Genomic DNA, 25,991 nt, shown 5'->3' on the forward strand with positions numbered 1-25,991 from the left:
TAAGACGTCTGGAAAGGGCGTATTTACTCCTCTTAGTCTGGACTGGAGTGTATAAAATTATGAAACACTGATGTTACAGTTTTTCCTTCAGTTTAATGGAATTAAAATATTCTTTTTTTTAATGTTAGGCTTATCTGCAGAATAAGCACAGAAGCATCACAAAAATCTGCATCTGAAAAAGGCTTTGAGTTATGTTGAAAAAAGCCAGACAAGATGCGTTATATGCCAAGCTGTATAATCCAACTGCCTGGCCTTAAGAGTATGTGAATTTTATTGTTTAGGTTACATTTAAACCAATGAGCAAAAACATAATATTTTTTTCATATTAGTCATAACCCCCACAATGTCCCTAAACTTCTCCGGATACCTCAGAATTAATCATCTTCTTGTGGATGCTGGGAATTGGAGTTCATATGTCACATAACTAGTTTCCTAACCTCAGTTTTCTCTATCATCAACTAAATTGCTTGTTTGTCTACACTGGAACAGAAGAAAAATTTAGGATAACTTCTTATGAGCCATAATCCCCATTAGAGAGATAAAAATGAGTGTGTGTCAGAACTTACAAAGAGTGAACAAACAATTTCTGGAAAGTATCTTGCTATAATATTTAAAATGGTTGTCCTCTGTAAAACGTTACCTGTCTGAAATAGGTTGAGTTCACATTCCAAATAGTCAAACATTTCCACAGTGAGCTGGAAACTAAAATGGAAAGAAGAGACTGAATAGAGACTCCTATAAAATAAAATGAAGTTCAACTTGGCAGAATCACTTTGTAGCTTTGTTGTCCAAGAGAGTAAACTAACAATATTCTACATAGCAATCCAACAATATTGAGAAGGAAAATTCTGGAAGAGCCCAGAGCAGTGGTGGGTTTCTACCGGTTCGCCCCAGTTCAGACAAACTGGTAGTGGTGGCGGCGGGAAGTTCCGCCCACCCATCCGGACGTCATCATGGATGCTCTGTGCATGCGCAGAAGCGCAGCAAGCAAAGCAAGCGTGCGCATGCGCGCGCTCACAGTTCCGAACCGGTAGCAAAGGTAAGTAGAACCCACTACTGGCCCACAGGTGCTGCATACAACCTAATTTTTAATCTTTCTGGTTTACCTGAGAAAGAACCCCACAAACTAATTGTGCATCCTTAAATCCACAACTGCTCCATAATTCGCACCAAGTAGCACTTACAAGTTATTCACATCATTCTCGCCCGTCTCATCAAGTTGTCTGTCTGACATCTGGAGGTTTCCAGGGAATCTGGGATTCTACACAAAAGGAAACAAAGATTAAGAACAGTACTAAGGATCTGGATCAAGGCAGGTCTGGATAATACGCTCCTGCCAGATACTGTTCTCAGAGTCATCTGAGTTTCAGTGCCCAAAAAGCAAAGAGGATAATTGGGATGAGAGTAACTCTGCCTGGCAATTAAATCACTGTGGATAGTATAAGGAAGAGGTCTTCAAACTTGGCAGCTTTAAGACTTGTGGACTTCAACTCCTAGGATTCTCCAGCCAGCTATGCTTGTGGAGTTGAAGTCCACAAGTCTTAAAGCTGCCAAGTTTGGGGACCCCTGGTATAAGGCTTTATATATAGAAGAAGCATACATATCTCCTTCCCTCACTCTACTCTTAAATTGAAGTGAGTGCATCTTTGAATCTCATTCTGGAATGCAGAGGAGACAAAAAAGCATATTTCTTAATGATAGGGAATCATAAACAGCAACTCCAAAAGAAACAAGAGAACGGTAACAACGAAGACTTGCCTACAATGCGGGCTTTAAGGAAACACAATCTCAAAAGAATTAAATAATCCAGGCAGCTGGATATGTTGGTGCTTTGCCAGAGATTCAAAAGCAGTAATTCATTACTGTTTTTCTATTCACCAGGCATCCTCCAACCACAAGAGGGAATTACCTCCTCTCACACATACATGTAAGCTGCACTTTGCTAGCCTATGAAACTGCTTATAAACCAGAGGCCTGCCTTCATGAAGACGCTCATATAATCCAAGCTTCCTATTCCAACTAGCCACATTCCATTCTATAAATACCTGCTGCCATCTCCACTCCCAAGTGTGATACAGCCTTGAGTCAAATGGGATGGCCTGGAGCTAATCATAATATAAACTACAATGCAAGTTAAGAAGTGGAGTAAAGCCTATAAAATAACATTAAGAGGGCTATATACCAATGATAAGAGACAGATAATGTGTGTGTGGGGGGGAGAGGGGGAATCCACCCACATTGTTATGCATAACTCATATGTGCTTTATTTACAAGTGAATAGACATACAAACATATGGATGTATCACTTTATCCTCCTATAATCAACCATTCTGACCCTAAATTCACATACCTGGAGTCACAAAATTTACAGATCAGAGAATCTGAAATGGCTGATCCATATCTTCCTCTAAAATATATAGGGGAAATATATTTGGCTGTATTAATCATGAGAATAGGCAATACTACGGTGAGAAATTTGGGGGAAAGTTTCTTTCTTTGGCAAAGAAGAAATCCTGCTCAAGCAGGCAGAGATATTGATTAGACAATTCTGATATTAAAATGCTAGCAAGACCAGCCTGTATCAGATCCTGGAGTATACTGTAAAAATAGCAATCAGATTAAAAAACAACATTTAAAATATAGCAGACCATTCTCTCTAGCCTAGCACTTTATCTATGGGATCAATAAATTAGTACTGTACTACCAATCTTCAGGGCAGTCAAAAAGAGTACCAATCCTTCAATAAAAGCAACCAGGACTACAAATTACACAGACATACTCCAGAATATTCTATTTTCTTCAAAATGAATGATACGCATAAAGCCTATAATATACTCTTAAAAACTCTGGAATCTTATTTATAAATTAGTTTAACTCTACAGTTTTCATCAGGGAAGTTGCTCCTACTTCTAACCTAGTTTGGACACTAAGTTCAGGCTACTGTTCATCCCATGGTCTCTACAGCTATCCAAAGTGCTTTGCAGAGAAAAAGAAACTGGTAAGTGCAGAAGCAATAAAGAAAAACTTACTTTTGTGTGGAATTCCATCTTGGTTCTCAGCAATTTGAGGTAGATGCTACATAACTGTCCATAACCCTCACTCAAATGGCCCTAAGGAAAAAAAATAAAGTAACAAGGCTGGAGTAATCTCTTAATACAGGAGTCCTCAAGACCCCAACCCCTGGCCCCATTACTGGGCCATGAGCTATTCACTGAAGCGGTGGGCAAGTACGTGTGCATCCCCAATTGTACAAGCAGCAGGTGAACGCATATGCTCCACTTACACGAGTGGTGGGTTCACATGCCTGCTACTCGTGTAAATGGAGCAGCGTGTGCGCTTGTGTGCCGCTCGTGCAGAACAATCCCCTCTCCCCACCCCTACCCCCCACTGATCCGCAAAACTGGAAAGGTTGGAGAACTGTGTCTTAATAGCTTTACTTGCACAATGTTTTAAACTGGGGAGAATGTAGTTCATAGCCGTTTGTGTAAAAATGTATCATAACCACCTTGACCATTATTTCAGGACACATATATTAAATGTATATTTTACTTTTTCTTCTCTTATCCACACTGGTGTGGCATCATTGACAGTGACCAGACAGAATGTCCAGAAGTGTGTTGAACAGGAGCAACTGCGAAATGGTGTCTCTGTCAGAAGACTGAGTCGAGAACTGGGCCCAACGATCACAAGAGGGGGCGTGGCTCGAAAAGTTACGACTCAGTCTCAGGGCAGATTGCACTGTATCAAACCCACTTCTGGACCATTCCGCAGTCCATTCGGAGAATATATATTTTACTTTTTCTTTTCTTATCCACACTGGTATGGCATCATTGAGAGTGTCTGTCACTGATCTCCACATATGTTGTGCTGATTAGGCCATATCCACATCTACCAAAGCACTCTATTTTAATAGGGATTTATCAGCCATGTAGAAATAGTTTTTTAAGAATCTTACAAAGTGCCAGCATTTTTGGGCAAACTCAGAAGCAAGGGTCTACTGCTGCCATCAATGGGTCAATTTCCTCAGCATTTATACTTTCCTCCTTTTCAGAGGAAAAAGATACACATATTCTCCACTTAGCTACCTTTCACCCATCAAATTCTTGTGCAAACAGCTGTTAAAACTACAACAGTATATTTTAAAATAAAGCTATACATTTTTTATTCTCCATATAGTATCCTATTTAGTTATAAAAATAAAAACCTGTGAAATGGGGCGTTGGTCCTACCTGAGACACACCTTCTCGTTGGGTGGAGACAGCAGTCAGGATGTGGTGTGCTCGTCTGTTCAGGTTGATGAAGTGAGTCGGGCGAGGGCAAAAGTTGGGCAGGATAAGTTCCTGCATGCGGTGAAAGGTGGAATTGACCTTGGGGACGAAGGTAGGGTCCAATCGAAGCACCACGCGATCCGCATGGAACACACAGAGGTCATCCCGAATGGAGAGGGCAGCAATCTCCGAGATGCGACGAGCCGACATGATAGTCACCAAAAAGGCAACTTTGCACGTTAACAGCCGCAGGCTAGCCATCCGCAAGGGCTCGTACGGTTCACCCGTAAGAGAATTGAGTACGATTGACAGGTCCCATGTTGGGTACCTGTGTAGAACCGGAGGTCATAGGTTGGTAGCGCCCCACAGGAAGCAACGAATCAAGGGATGCTGGGCCAAGGAGGACAATGATCTGAAGGTAAGTATCGACGAGATTGCCGCCACCTGTCTCCGCAATGTATTAGAAGAAAGGACCTTGGAGAGACCCTCTTGAAGGAAAACCAGTATATTGACAACAGAGGCCCGAAGGGGGAACATGAGGCCGCAATGGAAAGGGTATCCTCCTGAGCGACAGCTGCTGATTAGCAGAGATGTCAGATCGTACTGAGGCCGCCGCGCTGGCAGAGAGATGTTGTGAAACCAATGACTGTTGAACCGCTGCCATTATCATTTGTTGTATTTGGGTCAGTGAGAGAAAGATTTGTTGAGCTATCGAACCCAAACCCTCTGGAGGAGGGACTGAAGCCGTCTTGGGGGAATCTGTCAACGAGACTGGAGCCGGAGAAGGGGCTGACGGCAAGTTTGGAGCTGGAGCCGCTTCCGGGCCCCACAAAGCTGTAGGCTGGATAACTATAGGACAATCGTGTAGGGATACCTGGTCAGGTAGAGCCCAAGAATCAGGTACTGCAGCTGTTCGGGAAGAGGTGGTGACAGCCTCTTGTGCTGAAGCTTGCAGACAGCTCGCCTTAGCACAGAGCTTAGTGAGCACTCTATCGCGTGGGGCTTCGGTCCGGGAAGGCGCAGAAAGGGATGACTTATGATGAGACCAAGAGGACCCTGAAGTTGTAGGTCTGGAGGAAGGCACAAGATCCTGGTCCCTCCTGGTGGGAGATGCTCCGTTTTTTTGGTGATGGGGCTCCCCGAACGCCCCGCTTTCCGGCCATGTTTTGATTTGTGAGAGGCCTTGGGCATCCTGCAATTAGGATTGATAAACCTTGAATAAACCCAAAAGGGAGCTTGCAGTTGCAGGCCCAAACAATAAACAATGCCCAGGCAGGTATAAGCCCTTATATGGCACAGGCCAAAGCCTGGAGGCCTAAAGTCAGCGTGACGGAAAGGTCAGGTGGAATGTACCGCCAAAGAAATGTACGTGGATGGCACAGGCCACAGCCTGGAGGCCCAGAGGCAGAGGCGACAGTAGATATAATGCAATAATGCAGTCCACTGGAGCAGTTCCCAGGCCAAGCTCATTAAAGAGGGAGCGTGCAAAGCTCCACAATAATGTATCCGCCTCCCTAGGTCGCCGAATGAAGCCCATAAATGGGGGAGCGTGGAAAGCTTCACAAGAAAAAACTGCTCGCCTCGCTGGATAGCTAGATATGCTGTGAGCGGGAGCGCGAAGCTCCACTAAAGCTTCCTCAAACTCAGAGGCGACACGCCAGTACCATAGGCGCGAAGAAACGCGCAAGGAAGGGGAGCGCAAAGCTCCACCAAAGGCTCCTAAAACCAAATTTGCCGCTCCGAGGACGTTGGTGCAAAAAGCAACGTCAGGCAGGCAGCACGAAGCGCTGACAGGGCCGACTTGCGGCAAACAATCTTCGTGCCAAAAGCTGTTAGCGGCGCGCGAATCCCCGATGCAGCGGACCTAGCCCTGAACAGACGAGCATACCCCATCCTGGCTGCTGTCTCCACCCACAATGGAGAAAGTGCTGCAACTAATATCCAGAAGGCAATTATCACTTGCAATGTTTGACAAAAGTCTACATGCTAACTTGGCAAACACAGACCTCTACATACCTGCTAAGAGCAGGGATAGGAAGAGAGGTTTTGAATACTAGTTTGTGCATCTTTCCAAGAAGAACTTTGATTTCATTTTTACTAGTTTACTAGTTTAATAATAAACTAATCCGTTTGTTTCTAAATGTAAAAAAAATAAATAACAAAATTTATTCACTCCTAAAATTTCAGTGTCCCTTAAAGGAAAAAACACACACTCTTATGTGTAGTCCCTTCCTTCACCTGAGTTATCATTTCTTCAGAGCTACTAAACACTCAAGAAACTGGCCAGCAAGAAAAAGATAAGCAGACCAGTAAAGCTAGGAAACTATTACCAGCTAGTATATGCAATGTAAATACTGCTTCCCATTCAGTATGGATTCAACAAAAAAGACAGCAAAAGAAACACACCAAGAAATGCCATATCTTCTATCCGCTTCCATCCTCAACGTGGCCAAAGTTTGCCACGTTTGTCTAAATTCAATTCACTGATCTGTGGACCTTGTCTAACCTAAATTTTCAGAAAATACATTACATTACCCAAATGACCTAAAACATCTCTGTGCCCTCCTGATTTCAAAATGAACAAGAACTTGAAAGGTATGTTTATTACTAAGAGAAGAAGTTCTTTGTAGGCCCAAATCATACTTACCCACATGCGGCTCATGTCACTGAGCTCACTCTTGTATCTCACAGAATCCTTCAAGACCTGCAAAAAGAAGGGAAATAGCCTATATGAGCAGCTATCAAATGCCCCCAGGTCAACAGAAGCACCAGGAAAAAAATGAATCTAAGAGGTTGATCAACTGTCTGGTATTGTCAACTGAAAGAAAAGGGGAAGGCATGTAGAGAGAAGAATGGTTGGCTTTGCTTCAATAACTATTATATGCCTATTACCGTATATACCCACATCTGAGCTACTGTTAAGGATTGGCTATAAACTGTAAACTGTAAATATAATGTGTATGTTTAAATATTTCATTGGCACATAGGAAAATGACCAGAGCACCAGCTTTGTACTTTTCACTGTACAGAAGTTTCTTGGTGTCATCAGGGATAGTTTTGTTCAATATGTTCAATAATGTTTAATATGTTTAATAATAATTAAATAATATTCTTTTTGTTGGATTTGGAATTTAGAATTACAATCTGGAGCAAGACAACAACATTAGTTAGTGTTAACCATGATTAAACATTATGTCTTTACTGTATTAGTATTTGCAACTGTCATAAAGTGAAGTCTCAAGAATTGAAAAATAAGGTTTGTGTGGAGCAAAACAAATTGTTAAAGCAATATGGCTCATTACATTAATAAATTATGATATTAAATCTGAACATATTCTATAACCAACAAGTTCAAAAATTAATTGGGCATGCCTAGTTTAATGAAAAGAAGGACTAGGGGAGACATGATAGGAATGTTCCAATATCTCAGGGGCTGCCACAAAGAAGAGGGAGTCAAACTATTCTCCAAAAGCACCTGAGGGCAGGACAAGAAGCAATGGGTGGAAACTAATCAAGGAGAGAAGCAACTGAGAACTAAGGAGAAATTTCCTGACAGTTAGAACAATGAATCAGTGGAACAACTTGCGTCCAGAAGTTATGAATGCTCCAACACTGGAAGTTTTTAAGAAGATGTTGGGTAACCATTTGTCTGAAGTGGTGTAGGGTTTCCTGCCTAGGCAGGGGGTTGGACTAGAAGACCTCCAAGGTCCCTTCCAACTCTATTATTCTATTCTATTCTATTCTATTCTATTCTATTCTATTCTATTCTATTCTATTCTATTCTATTCTATTCTATTCTATTCTATTCTATTCTATTCTATTCTATTCTATTTTATTCCATCCCATCCCATCCCATCCTATCCTAATCAGTATATTCCTCCTATTTGATCTAAAGATGTCCTTACTATCTTTTATCTTTTAAAGACATTTCGATTACACATTTTACCAGGTTTATTTAGGATTTTAATGGTGACATTATATTGAGATACGTAACTTATTTCATCTTACCAAAAAAAAAGCAAAAGTTTTACAGAAAAAAAGGGTATGGCCTTACATTTGGGTGTCCATCACGGAGAAGCTTGTGGAAGACATGGCAAAACTTCCAGCACAGGACAGCATTGCTGGAAAGGGGTAGGCGGTTTACAACAGACCAGAAGGTGTGGGCTCCTTTTTCATGGTGTGTTCCTAGGATGCATGGTGAGAGACAAGCTAAGGAAAATGAGAGAAAAGCAGCACGAAGGATATAGAATAATGTGAAGAAAGAGCGTCAATGAGCAGGAGGGAAGTGAGGCCTGGAAAATCAAGTTCTACCAAATCTGTCTTAATATTACTTAACTGAATTCAGATATAGCCTTTTCTTTCATTCTCCAGCAATATGATAAGAATTACAGAACTCCAGATGGGAAACTAGCCTGAAGATACATGGGGAAAAGCTCTGATCTATTGTAGCTATTATGTCTTCCATACCAAGCTGGAGTTTCTTTCATTAGGAGTTGTCAATTATCCTTCCAGACGTGAGAATATATCTCAACTATTCCAAGAACTGATGGCTTCTCAGGGTAAAGACTAGGTTTGCTATACTCAAGCTAAGAATCTTGGAGAAAAATGTTGTACTCGTCTTAAATGGAGCCTTGGTAGTACAGTGGTTTAATGCACCCTGTAATTAACACAGCTGCCTGCAATTTCTGCAGGTTCGAATCTTACCAGGCTCAAGGTTGACTCAGTCTTCCATCCTTTCTAAGGTAGGTTAAATGAGGACCCAGTTTGTGGGGGCAATAAGTTGACTTTGTATAAATATACAAAAGTATGAAGGCTATTGCTTAACGCATTGTAAGCCACCCTGAGTCTCCGGAGAAGGGTGGCATATAAATCAAATAAAAAAAAAAAGTGTACTTGTCTTAAAACTCAAACCTTGCTCACATATTCTTTTTCAGGTGTGGGGGGCACACTGTCACAACATGTACTCTTCTACAAAGAAAAGTTAGGAGCAAGCTCCTTTTCATACTATAATGCTATAAGGCAGGGGTCGGCAACCTTAAACACTCAAAGAGCCACAAAGGTCCTAACCGGAAGCCTCCCATTCAATTCTGGAGCCGACCGGAAGTCCAATTCCCCCACCATAGTCTCCTCCTAACATGGCGTCCTTTTTCCTCTACCTGTCCTAACCGAAAGCCCTATCAATTGTGGAGCCGACCGGCGACAGGGAGCCGCAGCAGGGGGATAAAAGAGCCATATGCAGCTCCAGAGCCGCAGGTTGCTGACCCCTGCTATAAGGTATTTCATTCCAGTCTGTCACAGGCAGGTCATGATGGAATTTGACTCCAGCCAGATATATCCCACCTTTCCAGCTTCAGCATCCTTTTTCCAGAGCTCTAATTTTAAAAGGATATTTCTGGCATGTTTCTCTTTGACAGCAACTTCCTGAGCATTAATGGCCTTGTTGATGCTGACAGTCTTTAAAAGAGAGAGAAGGAAGAGGAGACAAATGTTAGTAAGAGAGAATATGATCATATCAAGACAGAAACCCATCCTCACACCAAGCCCTCCATAATCTTGCAAATTCCTGGACGCATTTTTGGGAAGCAACTGCAGGCTGCCATATATAGCAAGTGCCAAGAAATGTTCGCTTAGAACAATGCAAAGATTCCAGTCAGAGTAAAAAATAATTCCTAGGCTGGAAGAAGGCAAAATCAGCCCATCTTGGTTGGTGCAAGAGCATAGAGGCAAATATTTGTCAGGGTGATAATAATTATTGCTCTAACTGTTACCAAATTGTTAATTTATAGGGCCATATTTTCCACTTGTTAAAAACATAAAGTTAGCTGTGTTTGGTTCATAAACTGATGAATGAATACTAATATTTTGGGGGTACAACATGACAACCAATTGACACTAACTTCAAATTTATGGCATATTTTAAGTGGAAGAACCACATAGTAGATTGCACTAGTTTGTTTATCTACCGTAATATGTAGGAAGACCTGCTTACCTACTGGTAGTCCAATGATGTGCTGAAAACTGCCACTAGAAAGCAAGGAATTGGGTGAAGAGAGAACTATGCTGAGATATGAGAGAAAGACTCTCAATTTTGCTTATGTGTAAGCTAGCAGGTTTGGACTTAAATACAATTAAAAGCAGTTCCAAAGAAATTTAAACTGCCTTTATAAAATACTGTAACTTTATTTTGATAGATTTTTTTTTAATTCATTAGTAGCTGTTTCCATTAAGAAAACCCCTGCAAGAGACCTTGGAAAATCTCATAATCACCTCACTTTAAAGTGGCTTACTTTTTTACAAAAATGGAATAAAGGGATATTTTTCACTAGTGTAGATACTGTAGCTCCTAGAAAAAAAACAAGTAATTTCAACAATTAGAAAACAACTCTCCTATTTGTGAGGTCTCTCGATGGAGATAAACACAGGAGTAATTATATGTTTTGCCATCTTTGTATCCTGTCAAGGCTATCACCCCAAATGACTCAGCATTGTCCATTACTTTGCTCCATATTTGGATATCATAAAAGGAACTGGAGCTTGCTTTCATCTTTTGTAAAAAAAAAAATTGCATTGTTTTAAACATCATATTGTCACATTGGATATCTACTGTTTCAGTTCACAGATCAGTATATCTAATCTAGAGTCGAATGGACTCCCAACCCTCAATATCTGCAGTGCTAAATTGGATCAAAACAGACTGTTCAGCCATTTATGTCATAGTTGGTAAGCAGACTCATAACCAGAGTCCTTCGGGAGAATGGGCAGTATATAAATAAAATTATTATTATTATTATTATTTTATAGATCCTAAGCAGTTGCTAATCAAGAATGATTGAAAAAACGATGGCATGGTTGCCTGCCATTTAAGGAAAACATAGACAATATACAGTACATCCTAAATCAGATTTCCATAGTGAAAATGCCCCCTTAAGGTATGTATAACTCAGGAGACAAAAAGACAGAAAACATTAACCGTATCCATATGCATAACACGGTTCTCCCCAATTTGCATCATTTTATTGCTACACTTACCTGTCCTTAAAATATCTACTCATTACCTCCTGTGCTATAAGCGACAGTATATGGAGAATTTATTCCGAATAGCCCAAAACAGAAGGCCTTAGGAAATGACAAAGATAGGGTATCAGGACCACCATGTCCTATTCTGGTATTGGGAGATGCAGTCTTTAGTTTTGGGATATTCAAAAATGATTTTAATATGTGACTGACAGCATAGGTGGTTATAAACCAAGGAGGAAGTGGAAAGATGAATAACTGATTAATTTACCACCAAGTAAGAAGAATGGAGGGTAACTTCCCATTTTTAACAAACTTCTAGGATTCTGACGTAGGAAGAAAATAGTCATGACTCAGAAATCCAAAGTGCACATTATAAAAATCTTTCTTATTTTAACATCTAACCACAAGAAGGAAAATTGAAAAACTAAAACATTTAACCAAAGCCCTCCTAATGCTGGGCCACTGTGCTTATGCAGAGAATCTGAAACATTCCCTTGGGCATTTGCAATGTTTGAGAACCGGATCCTGCCTCTTAGGGAGCTAAGAATGTTTTTTTTCCTGGCTCTGCCAAGTGGAGTCTAGATTTAAACTCAGACGAAATATTCTTTGGAAAGTCATCAAGTTCTCTTTTTAAAACCACAGAGATCTTGATCCTTTGCCTTGTTATGAAGTATTTAAACCTCTCCTGACATCTTACAAAGGAACATTATCAATTGGAGGGGGAGGGAAGGAAGGAAGGAAAAAGGAAGTTGCATTGGCGAACCAAGTCGACAGCCAATACTGTAAATGCAACTTAGAAAAAGGTTTCCTTTGGAGGAATTCTAATCACAGCTGCAGAATTGTGAATGAGATTTCTCTGACTCAACTGAGGGACTAGGGGGTGCAAGGCCGAATTTTGAAGCCTCATTTCCTTCCTGCTGTACCAGCTGAAGAGCCAGCCTTCTCTTTCCTAGATTTGTATACAGAACTGGACATTCTCAGGGTTGAAAGCTTCCATAACTCACAAAGGAGGGAAACAGTCAATCTTCAGCCAAAAGAATTTTCTTCTTTAGCACTTCTTGTTTCAACAACTCTGTATGGAACAGGTTCCAAAAAGGCAATTATCAGCTGCAACATGCACAATGTTGTGTGCTAGGTGACACACATGTACCTCCCCTTCAACAGCTACGACAGCAATAGAAAACCAAGCACTGGATATTCCTCCTTCTCTTCAATTATCCCTCCCTAAACAGAGTAAAGCTATATAAGAGTTCCTAGTATAACACAAATATGGAAATCTCTGCTGTCAAAATGCCAGCACTTTGCCTCTTTCTCTTTACAGAAACATCTTGAAGCATTGCTATTAATTATAAGTTCTGCAAAAAAAAAAAAAAAAAGCCTTGTTTGGTTTAAATCTTTTTGAGTTTCTAGCCATATCATATGTATAATTTGACATGCAAGTCTGGACCCAAATATAAGTTCACTCCTGAATCCTAGAGGGGAGCCAAGTATCTCTCATGGAAAAGCCAACCCCCCCCCCTTTTTTTTACTGCTCTGAAACCCCTGAAAATTAAATGGCAAAGCAGCAATAAACCAAGGTGCAATTTCTTACTGATTTTCAGATACAAATAGCATTGAGAAGGCTAAACCCAACCATCTGCATCATCTAACCATTTCTTACCCACAGTAGTTTGGCTGCCAAATGAAAAAGGAATGTGTCTCAGCCACCAAAAAGTTGTCCATGCCAGTTCTATTGCATGGCTTACTTTCCAATCCATGCTCATGAACTCTAAGCTGAAAATTAGACAGAGTTGGGTCAAGGAGGGACACATTTACTACTGGCTCTATACAAAGATTAAACTCGTAAGTGACTGGCTTTAGAAGCAGACAATCTTGGGTCAGCTAATTACATCTTTTGAGGTTGTCTGTAGACTCAGAAATAGTAAGGGGGAATCTGCAGATTAAATTTAAGTTCAGGGACAATAAACAGAGAAGACTGCTTCCTTTTATAGAATACAGAGTACCTAAGCTATTAAGAATAGAGCCTGTGGAACCTCAGATGTAGAGGACTGTTTTTCAGTTCTAGCTTGGTTATACTTCCAGGTTTCATTTCAGTATAATCCAGGTCCTTTCTGCCATCTTTCCAACTGTCCAAGCGAACTAATAGAAGGTACACTTAACTTATAAAATGGCCTTAATCAAAGAACAGGTGGAAATTCCAATCCTGCAAAAGAAGAATTTTTCTCTCCAATGCCAAATCTGAGTGACACACAAGCTGTCAAGTGGACAGCTTGGCTAATAACTGGGCTGTTAAGAGCAATGCAGTGGAAAACGATAAACTAACTGGATGCTTCTCTATTCTTCCAACTTTCTAATGTGATGTAGGAAACCTTTTGGAGGCAATATTAACATTATTGGGAGTGCTTGGGAGCTATAATGAGAGATAGACATTCACACATACAAATGAAGTCAGAGTTTTCTTGTATTTTTCCATTGGAGTTTTTGAGAGCTTTTTTTAAAAAAAATACCCTCTATTCTACCCATTTTGATGCTTTTATATGCATGATATTTTAGATTTCCTGCCTCAACTTGATGGGAAATGACTACTGATTTTTGAGTATAGTAGAACTGTCCATAGGCTGAAAAATGAGAGGACATACGTATCTCATACATACCCCTGAACCCATAAGTACATGTCACTGTACTCTCAAATAATAATGCTTGCCCACACAATAATTTATTTAGGGCTCAGACACATAGAACATACAGTATTTGTCCAATCATCCAGCCTGAATATTTCTGGCCCAGTTTACAATGTAACTGACAGAAGAAAAAAACAAAATGCCAGCATGGATCCAGATTTTATGATATTAATATCTGGAAAAGTGTTTATTATGTTCCAGATCTGATTTTAAAAGACAGTAAAAGCAAATTCTTTGGCAATTATTTTTTGTAAAAAAATATTTCCAGGACAGACATTGTATCTCAATGAAATAATCTAAAAGGGACATTTAAAAAAAGCTAAATATAAAAGCAGACGTGAAAACCGGAATATTTTATTGATACCATTTAAACTAAACTTGAGTAATGGAATGAATATTCATCATGTGCCAGACAGTAAGGTTGATAAGTATGGAGCTTTTTGTGTACACAATCCACCCTCATTTCCAGACACCTCCAGTCTTTGCCAGATGGAAGAGGCCCACATCCTCAGGATCTCCTCTTTCATTCAGGCTTAGCTCACATCACAGAGGGATAGTTTACCATAGATAAACAGCCACCGAATTCTACTTTCTTATGCCCCAATGATGTTACCAAGCCTGGTAATGAAATGTCTGCAGGAAGAAAAGCAGACTTAAAGAACACAAAGAAACCAAACACAGATGGTATTGATGATATACATGTTTAGCTTCCAAATCATCTCAAAGGTGCACCAACTCCCTAAGTATAATTTTTAGACATCAATCTTTAGAAATGCTCCTGATCCTGCTACAGCACCACAGAAAGTGAATAGCACCTATTTGAAGTAGAAATTGACCATTTGATCCAATGCAATTTATCCAGATACAAAGTATTATTTATTTATTTATTTATTTATTTATTTATTTATTTATTTATTTATTTATTTATTTATTTATTTATTTATTTATTTATTTATTTATTTATTTATTTATTTATTTATTTATTTATTAGTTCAATTTATATGCTGCCCTCCTCCGCAGACTCAGGGCGGCTTACAATGCACTTATAGCAATAGCCTTCATTGTTTTGTATATAACTGCTTATTAGGGCTTTTGGCCCCCCATAAGCGGTGTTTCTACAAAGTCAGTTTATTGCCCCCACAATCTGGGTCCTCAATTTACTTACCTCGGAAGGATGGAAGGCTGAGTCAACCTTGAGAATGGTGAGATTTGAACTCGCACTAATTGCAGGCAGCTGGCAGCTAAGTGCTACATAACAGCACTTAGTCCGCTGCACCACCAAGGCTCTTGCATGATAGATAGTATCAAAGTAGCTTTTGCATGATAGGTATAGAGGACTGAAAGAACTGGAAATATTTAGCTCTGAAAAGAGAAGATTGAAGCTCAATTGCCCCATGGAAAGGACAAAAAGTGTCCCCCATCACAACCATCACCTTGCCTCAAGCACTCCTGTCTGTTTTGGCCATTTCATTTTGGACTAAACCCAGCAGTTCGTTGCCTATTTTACAGAAGCAGGAATGCATCCTCAACTGTATCAGTGGTATTTGTTACCATGCATCTTCCAGAGCTACTTTTACCAGGAATGCATAACAACACAATAGTTAAAACACTTATCTTATAAACAGCAGGTTGCTTGTTCAAAACCTAGCATAAATGTTATAATTACTCCTATTTTTCTTTCTCTGAGTTAGTTTCACCTGCAATTATTTTTCTTTATAAATTCAATAACACATTGCTTCATTATTTTCTCAGTCAACCAATTTATTGAGGAAAATGAACTGAAGGAAATTAAGAAACTTTTGACATATATGAAACATATACTATGACACTGGAAATTTTATGTTTCCTATACTAGAATTTCATTCCTTTGTGTACATTCTGTAGAATATTAACTGAATTGGAACAAGCAAAGATATTTGGAGGAAGTAAAAAGCCCTAGTAAATTATCAGCCTCCTAAGTTAAACAGCAACAAAGTAATGTCATCTCTATTATTACCAGGCCTCAGAACATATTATCTAATGATACTGATCTAAAAAAATTCTTCAATTGTGCCTTTAACTTCATAATATTGAGTTGAAGGTTACTGGAGAAATTGTTTGGGTTTAAAAAAAAAAAGCTGTTCCAAAGATTACACCAGACTAAGTAATTTATATGGCTGTACTTTTTTCTCTTGTGGAAATAATAGATACTGTTAAATCTATGAAAACAGGAAAAGGTCTTGGACCTGAGTAATATAAGACATATATATTGATTTGTTTTGCTTCTATATGCTTTGGAGGTTTATCATTATGGCTTTTTGAACAAAGTTTTTTTTCCAGCTTCTTTTAAAGAGATTTATATAATAATAAACTTTGGAGCAGAGAAAACACATTGATGAACAAACAGCAACTCTGTCTTGTTTGAATTCAAATTCAGCAATTTCATCCCATCCAGATCCTAAAAGTATTCAGACATCAGGACAAAATTTCAATTGCATCATTTCCTCGACCTAGATACAACTGGGTATCATAACCATATAACCAATAACCATATGGATGATACCATATTCTGAACCAAAAAATGATCTCTCCTAGTGACAATGTTAAATATTAAAAATAACTCCATCATATACATGCCAATTTCTCCTGCCCCATAACTATTGCAATGGCCCATGGTGTAAAACTACTGTAAATCATTGTCCCGATCCTGGTAGGCAATAATGTACTGAAGGTCACTACAATCTCCCATCTGATGCCCAGACCTAAATTCTGATTGAAAAAATCTGGATAATTCATTTCCTCTTGGCCCCTCCCCCCCAATTCTGTCAACAAAATTCTTCAAAAGGGTTGAAGACTAGGATTATTTGATAAGTATGGGCAGATCTAGGAAGGATGTCAGGATGAAGCCTCCCTATCTGATGGACAGTACTACCTGATATTTACAATGCTGGGTTGATAATATGGATTCACTTTCTATTTATAAATTAGTCCTTTATTGATCAAATGGAAGGACTAATCAATATTACTCCATGTGATTAAGGTCCAATGCTGTGTTTAAAACTGAGCTGTTTTTTATATATGAATTATACTATTTTTGCTCTTTCTTTTACTTTTCTATTACTACATATTAAAACACCAAAAAAAAAAAAATCTAGCCTTATACCAGGTTTTTTTTTTCCTAACTCCAACAGTTTATATCCTGCTTCATCCAGACCATAGTAAATTTAAGAAAAAAATATGCAATTAGAGAAAGCATCTCCCATATTAATTTCAACCTCTGAGGTTCATGGCTCCTAATCTGAAGACTTAGTATCAACTTCTGAATAACGGTGCTAAATTATGCTTTGAGCATAGAATAAATGATTAAAATTATCATAGAATGAACGATTAAAATTGTCAACACTGACATGTTATGCGCCACTTACATCCATTCCTAGATCAATGGACCCTTCTCATAGTCATTCATGCTCTGGTCATCTCCTGTTTGGACTATTGTAATGTGCTCTACACAGGGCTGCCCTTGAAGAGCATTTGGAAGCTTCAGTTGGCTCAAAAATGCAGCAAGCTGCAGTTTTGCACAAGCCTAAATTTGTACATGTGTTATCTCTTCTGCAGGAGCTGCATTGATTGCCAATTTGCTTCCACATATAATTCAAGTTGCTAGTTATCACTCTTAAAGCCCTATATGGCTTGGGGCCAGGTTATCTGAAGGATCACCTCTTCCCAGTTACATCTACCTGGCCCACAAGAATGGGAAGATAGGGCATGTTCCATCTATTAAGGAAGTACATCTGGTAGGACCAAGAAAAAGTGCCTTCTCTGTATTGGCTCCCTTCTTGCAGACCATCATTCCCAAGGGGATAAAATTGTTCCTCTCCCTTGCTACTTTTCTGAAAAGCCCTGAAGACATGATTCTGTAAGTGGGCTTGGGGGGGCCTGAACTGATATAAAGCAGATCAAGTTGCTTGCTCCATTTTGTCTGTCACAGCTGCAGGGGAGAGGAGGCTGGGTTTTTGTTTGTTTTTATTTTAAATTGTGGCTGGTATGCTGCCTGGAGTCACACATATTGGGTGACCATAAATAAAATGCCTTGTCTAAATCTGATAACATTATAGCTATGATCATTTAAAGGATGATATTTCTAGTCGCCCATTAAACTCTATAGGTCCCTTTGATTAAGGCTGTGATGCCCTAAGGAAATTACATTGACAAGCCAACCATCTATTTTTGTTCTTTAGATTTTAAGGCATTGGTGCTAACTAGAAAATCCTGAACGGCTAAATAAGGTATTATCTCTACTTCAAATAATATCCAGCTATTAAATAAAAAAAACAGACATCTTCCTCATTATGTCCATATATATATATATATTAAATCAAGATATAGGAATGGAAAAGTACCTTTCTGGCATCCCTTTGCCAAATATGTTTTCTACCCTGCAAAAGATCTCACACACTGCAACATCCTATTAGTCAAGTGACTTTCTGTTGCTAAGGTAAGTTCCTGTGTTACATTGTGATGTCAGCTTATAGGATCCACCTGTTTTAAAATCAGAATTCCAAAGTCCAAAACCTTGCAGCTTGCACCTAGACTTTATAAATCTAAAAATTTGTATTGAGTATCAGGACCAGCTGGAGTTTTGTCTTTTCAATAAAGAACATTGCTTTAAAAGAATCATGTTGATATTGCTACTATTATACAGCTAATAAGAAGGAAGCATTACTGAACTACAACAGAATATCCAGAAAGCAACAGATATCCAGTTCTATCTTCTAAATTTAATAAGTATTTTTGCCTTTTGAAAATATCAGAATGTGCAAGTAGAATATGAAGCACAATGCTTTTCCATTAGCTCCACTTCTTAATGCATCAGGTTTTTTGCCCAAGGTAATCCATTGAAGCTACATGCCAGCAACTCACTTTCATTCGGCTTTAACCAAGACACTCTCTGCCTAGTCAACACCATGCTATAGTATCCAGTCATCCTTAAAATATTAATTAGGAGTATAATTTTAATTACCACAATAGTATGATGTCACTAACCACCAATCAGTAATCTTTACAATTCATGTATACTATGATGGACAATATGAACGGCCCCCAATGCTATAAAACCTGCCTTCTTTTTGTTGCTTGAGCAGTTCTGATTCCCCCGGTTTATCTGCTTTGATTGCAAGAGAGAAAATTATTCCTGTGCCCCACCCCCACTCTTTTCCCCACAAACCCAAGAAGTCTCTGGGAGCCTTTGAAACAGCAGCTCCAATCCTTGCAGAAAGCTGCAGCAGGACTCTTCTCCCATTTCTCTTAGGGAGGGTAGGGAGATCTCAATACCTGTATTTGCATGTTGTGTCCCAAAATCAGCACTGGCCTGACTTCAGTTTTAGCTTGGGGACACAGAGAAGAAAATGCTCTCTTGGGGATATAGAGAAGAAAATGCTCCCTCTGTTTTCCACAGCAGCCTTGCGTCTCAAAAAGAAGGCAGCAGGCAATCTTCCACTGTAGAAACAAACTGCAAACTTCTTACAAACTTCATGCCTCTGTGTCTGTCTGTCTGTCTGTCTGTCTGTCTGTCTGTCTGTCTATCTGTCTATCTATCTATCTATCTATCTATCTATCTATCTATCTATCTATCTCTATCTAAATATAAATGCTCTTCCCATCCTAGTCAAAGTCCATTGGCAAAAAGAGTGAGAAAGGATGATAGTGGATGTGCCAGGAATGATTATGGATAAGAGGATCCTTCTATAAAGAGGAAAAAAAAAACAGTCTGGCGTTTAGGGAGAGAAAAATGTTACAGGGAAGGAGTGGAATTAAAAACGGTGAGTGATCCCAACCTTGGCTCCCTCAAACTCTCTCCGGGAAATGGAAGGGAAGCGACAAGCTCGTAAGTCCCTTCTCCAGTGCCAACGAACGGAAAAGCAGAGCGCTCCAGCGGGTTTCCTGGATTTGGTCCAGGGCCCGAAGGAACCGCTGTAGGAGCGATCATACCAGGTTTTCTATGGAAAGGAGGCTCAGCTAGGAATCCTGTAGCCAGCTTAGCCGACCTGCCTCCTTTTCAGAGCTTCTGCCTGTGCCCCACTTGGGAGAGCATCCCAAGATCACCCACCTGCACAGGCAGGGCGAGTTCAAACGCCATTTATCCCGCTCTCCATTGGCCACCGGTCCTCTAGGACCGGTCCAGGATGCCCCTCTCCTGGGCCATGCCCTTAGCCTTACCATCTTGCCCACCTCCATGGTGGGAGGGCTGCTGTCGCCCGGGCCCCGCCGCCCCGCGCCTCCCCGGCCGGCGGGGCGGGTCTCTCTCGCAATCTTCCTACCGCAGCGCCGAGATAGACATGTTCGGCCCCTCCGCCAAGCGCTTCCCTCCGGACCGGGGTTTCCAGAGAGGCAGTGGGAAGGTGGCGGATGTGCGGGCGACCAGGAGACGGCTGGACTGCGACGCCTGGCCAGGCGCAGCGCCGGAGCGAGCGAGGACGCGTCTGCCTGTGTGCTCGGAATGACAAAAGGCGCTGGCGCTCCCGCCCAGCCTGAGCCTCCCTTCCTCCTCCCTCCTCCCTCGAAGGACAGGGAGGGTTCCTCCGAGCAGATGCTCAGGCGGCACAAAGGCACCGTGCAGAAGCCACCGCCGGGCGAGGCCCCGTCACAAACCCGGCGGAAGGAGAGAGGAGGAGTTGTTGTTTTTTTCTCCCTCTTTTTTTTCTTTTTGCTGCGCCCGCGGGAGAGGGAGGATTTTCCTGCCTGGAGGGATCGCCAGAGCGGCTTCCCGGTTTAATGCCACATTCAACCACTTTTGCACGCAAAGGGATGGCCGCTGACTGGCGGGAAAGAAGGGGGTGGTGGGTGGCTGGGTTTTTGCCGCTGGCGGCCACTGAGCCTAAGACCTCCTCAGAGACCCGTGTGCGCGTGACTCTTCTGGGTTGCGCGTGACTCTTCTGGGTTTCAGAACGTCCGAAGGGGCTAAATCCCCCCCTTTTTCCCGCCCCCGTCCCGTTCAATGCTCCGTCACAGCAAACACGCTTCTTCCACATCAATTAGCCGAGCGGTCTTGGTCGCCGTCAGGAAAGGCGCTGAAATGTTTGACTTGACAAGTAGTAATTCCCGCCTCTTTCCAACACGCCCCCTTCGCGCCCATCAAATTCCACGGCCTCTGAAGCTTAAGGGAGGGAGGGAGCCTCGGGCAAAGCTGCACCAGGCCTTGTGTCTAGATGCTCTCATGATTGTTTTGGAACAGCATCCTAACTTCCCAATATAGAGCTGTCCTCACTTCACCAGCGACAGTCTTCGCTTTCAGGGATGAAAACAGAATGTGGATCATGTAATTTGAATAAAACAAACTGTAACAGCTAACTCATAAGTGCCAAACACCGATTTCATACAGGGCTGCAAATTTCCAAAAAAAGGCTCATTGGATTTTGACTTGTAAATCACATTGGAAACTTGAGTTTGACTAAACACAGAAAGGTATCAAAGATTCTTCAAAGTTACCAGATGAAAACTGAAATAAAGATAGGCAGCCAGAATTTTGAAGCAGCACAGAGCAGAATTGAGGGGGGGGGAAGCACTTGCAATTAAGAAGCAGGACTCTTGTCTTCACAGGAAGAAAACTCCCAGGGGCTAATTCCTCTTATCCCACTGAATTTTACATAACGATTTGGACCTACAGCCCTGCTAATTACTAACTGCAATTTTTTGCACTGCAGTGACAGATTCAATGCCCTAAAGTTGTTCCTCTGCTCCCATCTGTACAGATTTCTCACTTGATTGCAAAAGCAGTCTTGCAAAAATTGCACATGGCTGCTTATTTCTACTTCCTCTCCCTCATCAAATGCTAAGTCATTCTCTCCCCCCCCCACCCCCCCAAAAAATAATCTAGAAATGACAGGAAAGATTCAGGCTCTCACCCTGGCCAAAAAGAATATGATTTTGGTATGTGTCAAGCAAATTTAGTACAATTATATGGGTTTTAATATTTTTGACTAAAAGGTTTTGGGTGCTATTTTTAATACCTGAGCATTGCTACTGGAAGATTTGAGATTAATATTTTACCTCTAACAAAAACAAATTGGATCTAGGAACCAGGGTGGATTTGATTTAAATCGAGTTGATTTAAATCACAATTTAAATCATGATTTAAATCACTAGTAAAAAGGCTTGATTTAAATCAACTCGATTTAAATCATAATTTTTAAAGAGCAACTGTCATCTCTGCTACTCCTTTGACCCACTGTTGACTCACCGATAGTCCCAGTGTTGCAGAATATACAGCCTCATGCTACATAACTAAGCTCCATTTCATGCTGAATAAACTAAATTATTTATGTATCTTAAATAGAAAACTATCTTACAATAGATTTTTACCCCAAAAGTTTTTTATTAAAATAAATTCGATAAAAATCAAAAAAATCCAATTTAAATAAAAAAAATCCAATTTAAATCAAAAAAATCTGATTTTTTTGATTTTTTTTAAAAAAATCATTGATTTTTATCCACCCTGCTAGGAACTAGCCCTCCTCCTCCCCCAAAAAATTTGGGAAGCCTACTTCCTTCATTTATTCTCACGATCTTGTAAATAAGACTTTACCAATGAGACAAATTGCACAATCTATCTTTAATCTATCTTTAAAAATATATTTCCATTATTACCATCCTGCAGCAGTAAATGAAATTTACTTGAATTTAATGTGAATGTACAAGGTAAAGGTAAAGGTTCCTCTCGCACATATGTGCTAGTTGTTCCCGACTCTAGGGGGCGGTGCTTATCTCCGTTTCAAAGCCAAAGAGCCAGCGCTGTCCGAAGACATCTCCGTGGTCATGTGGCTGGCATGACTAAATGCCAAAGGTGCATGGAGCACTTTTACCTTCCCACCAAAGGTGGTCCCTATTTTTCTACTTGCATTTTTTACATGCTTTTGAACTGCTAGATTGGCAGAAGCTGGGACAAGTAATGGGAGCTCACCCCGTTACACGGCACTAGGGATACGAACCGCTGAACTGCCAACCTTTCAATCGACAAGCTTAGCCACTGAGCCACCAAAAGGATGTTTAAATCTTGAGTGACTTGTAATACGTACAATATGTTAATTCATACACACACACATATAGGAATGTACGATTTTCTTTTTTTTGGTATCTTCTACAGAGCACATATTTGTTTCTTACAAATGCTTTTACAGTACACAGTTTTACTTATTCTGACCATAAGCATCTTACTTTTTAATCAATCTTTAAAGCCTAAATTAACACAATCCACAACATCAATACCTGAAAATAATTTCAAGCAGAAACAGTCAGCAAGTCACTAAAACAAGTTAATAAAAAGCTAAAAGGGGAAGGGGGGAGTGATGCCTTACAAAAAAGAAAAGCCTTTGAAAATGTAGGCTGTTATGTATGTACATTGTATGAATCCGTAAGTCAAAAGAAAAAATATGTTTCACAGGGAAGACAGAAGTATATGTTTTTGTCCTTGTTATTCAGAAGAGAGAGTTGAAACACATTATGATTCCATAAGCTTAAAACAGTGAAAAAGCTTCAACAGCTTTGAAACCAGCTAGAAAAAGAGTAATACCGAGTATATGTTCATAAAAGACTGCCAACCTCAACTTGATTATTTAACTAAAGTATTAGGGTATTCAACAATGTCTCCCACCTCAAATTTTCTTTATTGAAAAAGCATAGCTGGAAGCTACAATATGCAGCAAACAGGAACAAATTGTCCAAATAACACTGAACAAGAGCAGAAAGCTTCCACAGTGCCCACGCCAAGCTGAGTTGAATGGGGGTTTGGGTGGATATGCAATTTCCTTCACAATTAAATCTCAATTGGCCAACAGCCAACTCCTCCAGAAATAGAAGCGAAAAATCTCATCTCAGTACAGGCTGATCCAAAACATTATATAGGAGGCTTATTTTATGAAGAAACATCCTAATGTTTAATTAATTAATTATACGTCAAATTTATATAGCCTATCTCCCTAAAACGAGGTGGCTGGATGGAGTCACCAAAGCAGTAGGCGTGAGCTTAAATGGACTCCAGAGGATGGTAGAGGACAGGAAAGTCTGGAGAAACGTCCATGGGGTCACGATGGGTCAGACACGACTTCGCAAGTAACAACATCTCCCTAAAAAGTTATTTTAGGCAGCATACCCTAAGATTATAAAACAGATAACAGATAAAAAAAACTATTATTAAAAATAATAAAAATCACAAAGGCTAAGATTGGACAACAGATGTTAAAAACAATGGTGCCATTTCAGCAACACAAACTATCAAATTTTGTACAAACTACCAAAAGGGCTGGACAAATAAGTAAAGCCTAGTTATCTTAGCTCTCCAATACAAAAAATTCTTGAGTTACTGTATTTTCTGGTGTAACTTTGTGTTCATGATTAAACAAATGTGTTAGAGGCATATTTCACATCTCTAGGCACCATCACCACATCTTGGACCAAGACTGCACCAGAGTTTTTAGGAATCAAGCTTATGAATAGGCTGTGTAACACTGTCAGATTCTAAGCCACTGGCACAATTATTTGAATGAAAATTGATTGGCAGATAAGCAGGACTTATAGTTGCCTGCAAATGATATATAAGCTGCTTCAAACTGCTTGGAGAAACAGCAAAATACAATTTTTTTTTATAAACCCAGTTTTTAGGAACTTGGAAATTACTTCCTGTCATGAGTTCAGAAATGAAAGCAAGATGCAAGTTGTTCTATCGTAATTATAACAGAGCTTTTTTCTCAATATGATTTGTAGAAGAATTGGAAAAAGCAGTACATTTTATCAAATCTATAAAACTTGTGTTTCAATTGTTCTTGAACTATGGAGAGGAGAAATCGGAAATTGATTTATCTGATAAAATATACAACTATAAAATACTGACTGACTCAATTTTTCTGCTTTTCCTCTCTATTTTTACTTTTTGCTGGCAAGAAACGACCTTCTGAAAAACTGACAATGATTATTCATAAGTGCCAGGTTACTTTTGAAATTATAAGCCATTAATGCATTGATCTCTTCTCTGAAATATTCACTATATCATATATAGACTTTTGAAATTATATAAGCCATTAGTGTGTTGGTCTCTTCTCTGAAATATTCACTATATCATACAGATTTAGTCTTGCCAGCAACTGACCCAATAGGAACATGCAAATAGTCTCAAATCATTCCATTTATTTATCACTGTAGAGTTGCTAATCTGCAAAAATTACAGGAATATCTCTTCTCAAACAATAATTCTTGTTTCTCACTATCTCTTAAGGGAAAACAAAAAAGGAACAACTTCCAAATCACTTCCAATTCCAGTATGTTGCCCTTTGTCAGTTATGAGATATGGAAATAACAGTCAAGTTTTTTTCTTTACCTGGAGGAAGAGGACTAAGTAGGCAGGTTCTTTCCAATCTAAGTAATGATAAAGGTTATGGAATGGATGAAGCAAAGGAAGAGAGAATTGTTTCCTTGCAGCCTTTCTCTTAAATGCTAAGAAAAAAAAACTGGACAATCTATTTTTCCCATTGTTACATAAATCCTCTTTCTCTTATTTGCCTCACAATTTTGCCTATACTTAACCTTGATGGAACTGGCTGTGTAAAATTAGATACAGATAATTTCAGACCAAATGTAAGGGACATGTCCTCTACCCTTCTGCAATTTCATCCATGGCTGAATTTACAAAGAAAAGCAGCAGTTGCAGATCAACTACGATTCTAAACAACTGTTGTTAATCTGTACAGAGAAGTACCACCTACCTGTAGCTGAAAGTCTTTGCAGTATTGTTCTTAAGATTTACATTTCTCAGCATACCCTGCCTACACCAAAGGCAACAACTAAGATAGCACATTCTTATCAAAATTTTACAGCAACTGATTTAGAAGACTAGGATCAGTTTGGATTAATGGAACCCTACCTTAAGAGAAAACAGAAAAGTATTCAAACTCTGAGCAGAATATATCCTACTCAGCCATAAACTAGTTTATTCACATTGCTTGTGACTTATACAGGTCATATTGGTACAAGGGATGAACCCAGCTAATGGATTTGGCTA

General features: G+C 39.8%; 1 protein-coding gene across 1 annotated transcript in view; it reads right to left on the reverse strand.

Annotated features, from left to right (window-relative positions):
• HIP1 (huntingtin interacting protein 1) overlaps positions 1-9,739 on the reverse strand; it is a 34,316-nt gene extending 24,577 nt beyond the window's left edge. The window contains exons 1-6 of the mRNA XM_070932131.1: positions 9,659-9,739; positions 8,323-8,465; positions 6,916-6,972; positions 3,030-3,110; positions 1,185-1,261; positions 641-702 (exon numbers count right to left, since the gene is read on the reverse strand). Of these exons, the coding sequence (XP_070788232.1) occupies positions 641-702; positions 1,185-1,261; positions 3,030-3,110; positions 6,916-6,930 (235 nt within the window). The 5' untranslated portion in view covers positions 6,931-6,972; positions 8,323-8,465; positions 9,659-9,739. The remainder of the gene's footprint in view (positions 1-640; positions 703-1,184; positions 1,262-3,029; positions 3,111-6,915; positions 6,973-8,322; positions 8,466-9,658) is intronic.
• Positions 9,740-25,991: the final 16,252 nt, after the last annotated feature.

The sequence above is a fragment of the Pituophis catenifer genome, unplaced genomic scaffold (genome assembly GCF_029215685.1).
Source record: "Pituophis catenifer annectens isolate HBS135680 unplaced genomic scaffold, rPitCat1.0.hap2 SCAF_1, whole genome shotgun sequence".
NCBI classification, from domain to species: domain Eukaryota; kingdom Metazoa; phylum Chordata; class Lepidosauria; order Squamata; family Colubridae; genus Pituophis; species Pituophis catenifer.